Genomic DNA, 6,077 nt, shown 5'->3' on the forward strand with positions numbered 1-6,077 from the left:
GCTGACAGCTAGCCGTTAGCCGGGTATAGTCTGACAGCTAGCCGTTAGCCAGGTAGTCTGACAGCTAGCCTTAGCCAGGTAGTCTGACAGCTAGCCATTAGCCAGTATAGTCCACAGCTACCGTTAGCCAGGATAGTCTCACAGCTAGCTGTTAGCCAGGTATAGTCTCACAGCTAGCTGTTAGCCAGGTATAGGCTCACAGCTAGCCGTTAGCCAGGTATTAGGCTCACAGCTAGCCGTTAGCCAGGTATAGGTCCACAGCTAGCTGTTAGCCAGGTAAAGGCTCACAGCTAGCCGTTAGCCAGGTAGTCTGGTATAGTCTGACAGCTAGCCGTTAGCCAGGTAGTCTGACAGCTAGCCATTAGCCAGGTATAGTCTCACAGCTAGCTGTTAGCCAGATATAGTCTGACAGCTAGCCGTTAGCCAGGTATAGGCTGACAGCTAGCCATTAACCAGGTATAGTCTGACAGCTAGCCGTTAGCCAGGTATAGTCTGACAGCTACCGTTAACCAGGTATAGTCTGACAGCTAGCCGTTAGCCAGGTATAGTCTCACAGCTAGCTGTTAGCCAGTATAGGCTGACAGCTAGCCGTTAGCCAGGTATAGTCTGACAGCTAGCCGTAGCCAGGTATAGTCTGACAGCTAGCCATTAGCCAGGTATTGGCTGACAGCTAGCCGTTAACCAGGTATAGTCTGACAGCTAGCCGTTAGCCAGGTATAGTCTGACAGCCAGCCGTTAGCCAGGTAGTCTGACAGCTAGCCGTTAGCCAGGTATAGTCTCACAGCTAGCCGTTAGCCAGGTTATAGTCTCACAGCTAGCCGTTAGCCCAGGTATAGTCTGACAGCCAGCCGTTAGCCAGTAGTCTGACAGCTAGCCGTTAGCCAGGTATAGTCTCACAGCTAGCTGTTAGCCAGGTATAGGCTGACAGCTAGCCGTTAGCCAGGTAAGTCTGACAGCTAGCCGTTAGCCAGGTATAGTCTGACAGCTAGCCGTTAGCCAGGTATGCTGACAGCTAGCCATTAACCAGGTATAGTCTGACAGCTAGCCGTTAGCCAGGTATAGTCTGACAGCCAGCCGTTAGCCAGGTAGTCTGACAGCTAGCCGTTAGCCAGGTATAGTCTGACAGCCAGCCGTTAGCCAGGTAGTCTGACAGCTAGCCGTTAGCCAGGTATAGTCTGACAGCTAGCCGTTAGCCAGGTATAGTCTGACAGCCAGCCGTTAGCCAGGTAGTCTGACAGCCAGCCGTTAGCCAGGTATAGTCTGACAGCTAGCCGTTAGCCATGTAGTCTGACAGCTAGCCGTTAGCCAGGTTGTCATTGGTTAGTGATTTACGTCCAAATGGCACCCTATTCCCTTTGTAGTGCACTACTTTTAACCAGGGCCCTTTTGTAGTGCACTACTTTTAACCAGGGCCCTTTTGTAGTGCACTACTTTTAACCAGGGCCCTTTTGTAGTGCACTACTTTTAAACAGGGCACACGGGGTTCTATATCGGAATAGGATGCCATTCTGGGCTCAGACATTGACTATTGTCTCATGACTTGTGGTCTGCGTAAAATACACAGAACATATTTTTTTTTTTAACACCACACAGTGTTTTCTGCGAATCGTAAACCGTGACATAGTGAGTACATTTTGGCTGATCGAGGGTGTCAGTGCCATTCACTAGAAAAGTGTTGAAATGTCTCAACAACATCCGTTGACAGGGAAGAAAAAATTATGTCATGTGACAGAGAATTTCATGGTTCTTAAATAGCAGACCCAGTCGTACAGAACACTCTGCTGTAGAAGCTCTGTGTGTCAATCACCACCCTCCTGGGACCATGACAACCACCATGGTAACTGTACTGATGCTCTTCTTTCACACCACCCTGGGGGCTCCTCAAACAGGTATGTTGTTCATCTCATTGCTTATTAGTTTACACCTGAAACAGGTATGTTGTTCATCTCATTGCTTATTAGTTTACACCTGAAACAGGTATGTTGTTCATCTCATTGCTTATTAGTTTACACCTCAAACAGGTATGTTGTTCATCTCATTGCTTATTAGTTTACACCTCAAACAGGTATGTTGTTCTTTAATCACATGTATTTATAGAGCCCTTTTCAATCAGCTAATGTCACAAAGTGCTGTACAGAAATCCAGCCTAAAACCCCAAACAGCAAGCGATGTAGAAGCACGGTGGCTCGGAAAAACTCCCTAGAAAGGCCGGAACCTAGGAAGAAACCTAGAGAGGAACCAGGCTCTGAGTGATTGAGATTATAACAGTGCATGTTCAAATGTTCATCAATGACCAGCAGGGTCAAATAATAATAATCACAGTGGTTGTAGAGGGTGCAACAGGTCAGTACCTCAGGAATAAATATCAGTTGGCTTTTCATAGCCGACCATTCAGAGTTAGAGACAGCAGGTGAGGTAGAGAGATGGAGTCAAAAACAGCAGGTCCGGGACAAGGTAGCACATCCGGTGAACAGGTCAAGGTTCCATAGCCGCAGACAGAACAGTTGAGATTGGAGCAGCAGCACGACCAGGTGGACTGGGGACAGCAAGGATTCAGTGACTCAACCCACTCAAATGATGCAACCCTCCTAGGGACAGCATGGAAGAGCACCAGTAAGCCAGTGACTCAGCCCCCGTAATAGGGTCAGAGGCAAAAAATCCCAGCGGAGAGAGGGGAACCAGCCAGGCAGAGACAAGGGCGGTTCGTTGCTCCAGTGCCTTTCCGTTCACCTTCACACCCCTGGGCCAGACTACACTCAATCATAGGACCTACTGAAGAGATGAGTCTTCATAAAAAGTAAAGACTTACAGGTCGAGACAGAGTCTGAGTCTCACATGGGTAGGCAGACCATTCCATAAAAATGAAGCTCTGTAGGAGAAAGCCCTGCCTCCAGATGTTTGCTTAAAAATTCTAGGGACAATAAGAAGGCCTGCGTCTTGTGACCGTAGCGTACGTGTAGGTATGTACGGCAGGACCAAATCAGAAAGATAGGTAGGAGCAAGCCCATGTAATGCTTTGTAGGTTAGCAGTAAAACCTTGAAATTAGCCTAGCCTTAACAGGAAGCCAGTGTAGAGAGGCTAGCACTGGAGTAAAATAGTCAGAAAGTAGAGCATTGCAGTAGTCTAATCTAATTTTCCCCATCATTTTTGGACAAAAAGTTTCTGATTTTTGCCATGTTACAAAGATGGAAAAACTCTGTCCTTGAAACAGTCTTGATATGTTCATCAAAAGAGAGATCAGGGTCCAGAGTAACGCCGAGGTCCACAGTTTTATTTGAGACGACTGTACAACCATCAAGATTGCCAGATCTAACAGAAGATCTCTTTGTTTCTTGGGACCTAGAACTAGCATCTTTGTTTTGTCCGAGTGTAAAAGTAAAAAATTTGACGCCATCCACTTCCTTATGTCTTAAACACAGGCTTCCAGGGAGGTACATTTTGGGGCTTCACCGTGTTCCACTAAATGTACAGCTGTGTGTATCGTCCGCATAGCAATGAAAGTTAACACGTTTCCGAATGACATCACCAAGAGGTAAAATATATAGTGAAAACAACATTGGTTCTTAAACGTAACCTTGAGGAACACCGAAACTTATATTGATTTGTCAGAGGACAAACCATCCACAGAGACGAACTGATTATTACCGACAGATAAGATCTAAACCAGGCCAGAACTTGTTCATGTAGACCAATTTGGGTTTCCAATCTTTACAAAAGAATGTGCTGATCAATGGTGTCAAAAGTAGCGCTAAGGTCTAGGAGCACGAAGACAGATGCAGAGCCTCGGTCTGACGCCAATTAAAAGTAATTTACCACCTTCACAAGTGCAGTCTCAGTGCTATGATGGGGTCTAAAACCAGACTGAAGCGTTCCGTATACATTGATTGTCTTCAGGAAAGCAGTGAGTTGCTGCGCAACAGCTTTTTCAAAAATGTTTTAGAGGAATGGGAGATTTGATATTGGCAGATTCATTTTTTGGTTTTTCAAGAGTGAGTTTTGTACACATTATTACGTTCAACATAGGAGGGCCAAGTACAGGAATCAGCTCTTTCAGTAGTTTAATTGGAATAGGTTATTAGTTTACACCTCAAACAGGTATGTTGTTCATCTCATTGGTTATTGGTTTACACTGCAGAGGACAGGTCTTTAGCTCTAACTCCTGTCCTGGCAGCTTAATATCATAACAATTTGCTGATCTAGAATCCCAATAGAGACCAGAGTCTATTTTTAAATGTGTAGTGTAGCCCTATAACAGTGTTATGTAGCCCTATGACATTGTTGTGTAGCCCTATGACATTGTTGTGTAGCCCTATGACAGTGTTGTGTAGCTCTATGACAGTGTTGGGTAGCCCTATGACAGTGTTGTGTAGCCCTATGACAGTGTTGTGTAGCNGTAGCCCTATGACAGTGTTGTGTAGCCCTATGACAGTGTTGTGTAGCCCTATGACAGTGTTGTGTAGCCCTATGACAGTGTTGTGTAGCTCTATGACGGTGTTGTGTAGCCCTATGGCAGTGTTGTGTAGCTCTATGACAGTGTTGTGTAGCCCTATGGAGGTGTTGTGTAGCTATATGACAGTGTTGTGTAGCCCTATGGCAGTGTTGTGTAGCCCTATGACAGTGTTGTGTAGCTCTATGACAGTGTTGTATAGCTCTAACAGTGTTATGTAGCCCTATGGCAGTGTTATATAGCTCTAACAGTGTTATGTAGCCCTACGACTGTTAAAAAGTCCTTATGATAGAGGGTTCAATTAAAGTGTTCAAATGTTTGCCTGTTATGTCAATGCTGGTTAGTGATTGTTGTAATTCTTTCTTTGTAGACGGTCCCTTCAATCTCTTCAATGCAGAAAGTGGCATTAGACAGGAGCTGGCACGCTGGGTGTCAGGGGGACGTCTCTACGACACCAACAATAGGAAGTGTGCTGGGGTTTCTGGGAAGACAGAGGGTAGTACCCTGGTGTATTCTGACTGTGATGAGAAGAGCGACCTCCAGCAGTGGCAGTGTAGTAACGACACACTGCTCACGCTGAAAGGACATACTCTGTACCTCCACATCAACGACAACAATGATCTGGTGCTGTCCAGAGACACGGGGCCTCGGAGTCGCTGGATCATCTCTGGTACAACCGACGGCCCCTGCTCGAGGACCCACAGAGGTACGGGATTAGAGTCACAAGGTTCTCATTTTTTAGGATTGTAAAATGGATTTTGGACAAAATGGACAAAGTCTCAACACACAACACAAGAAGCAAAATAAGCAGGTTACATATAACTACATCAGACAGTATATTTTATATTTTACAGGTTACATATAACTACATCAAAACAGTACATTTTATTGTAAAAAACAACATTTTCCCCTGAGAATCCACAACGTACAGTAACACAGGGACACACTCACAGAGAAAGAGAGACACACTCACAGAGAAAGAGAGACATACTAACAGAGAAAGAGAGACACTCACAGAGAGAAAGAGAGACACACTCACAGAGAAAGAAAGAGAGACACACTCACAGAGAAAGAAAGAGAGACACACTCACAGAGAAAGAGAGACACACAAGTGTTTCTTTCTTTCTCTGTGAGTGTGTGTCTCTCTTCTTCTGTGAGTGTGGTCTCTCTTTCTTTCTCTGTGAGGGTGTCTCTTCTTTTTTTCTCTGCGGAGTGTGTCTCTCTTTCTTTCTCTGTGAGTGTGTCTCTCTTTCTTCTGTGAGTGTGTCTCTCTTTCTTTCTCTGTGAGTGTGTCTCTCTTTCTCTCTGTGAGTGTGTCTCTCTTTCTCTGTGAGTGTGGTCTCTCTTTTTTCTCTGTAGTGTGTCTCTCTTTCTCTGTGAGTGTGTTCTCTGTTCTCTCTCTGTGAGTTGTGTCTCTCTTTCTCTGTGGTGTGTCTCTCTTTCTTTCTTGTGAGTGTGTTCTCTTTCTTCTCTGTGAGTGTGTCTCTTCTTTCTCTGTGAGTGTTCTCTCTTTCTGTTATTTCTCTGTGAGTGTGCTCGCTCTTCTCTCTCTGTGAGTGTGTCTCTCTTTCTCTCTGTGAGTGTGTCTCTCTCTTCTCTGTGAGTGTGTCTCTCTTTCTTTCTCTGTGA

General features: G+C 45.3%; 1 protein-coding gene across 1 annotated transcript; it reads left to right on the forward strand.

Moving 5' to 3' along the window:
• Nucleotides 1-1,793: 1,793 nt before the first annotated feature.
• On the forward strand, nt 1,794-5,154 carry LOC112075696 (macrophage mannose receptor 1-like; the record flags this gene model as incomplete). The annotated part of the gene is made up of 2 exons (XM_024142650.1): nt 1,794-1,889; nt 4,819-5,154. Coding segments are annotated over exons 1-2 (403 nt in total), but the record flags the coding sequence as incomplete, so codon positions are not given.
• Nucleotides 5,155-6,077: the final 923 nt, after the last annotated feature.

This window comes from Salvelinus sp. IW2-2015, unplaced genomic scaffold (assembly GCF_002910315.2).
Source record: "Salvelinus sp. IW2-2015 unplaced genomic scaffold, ASM291031v2 Un_scaffold3341, whole genome shotgun sequence".
Classification (NCBI taxonomy): Eukaryota; Metazoa; Chordata; class Actinopteri; order Salmoniformes; family Salmonidae; genus Salvelinus; species Salvelinus sp. IW2-2015.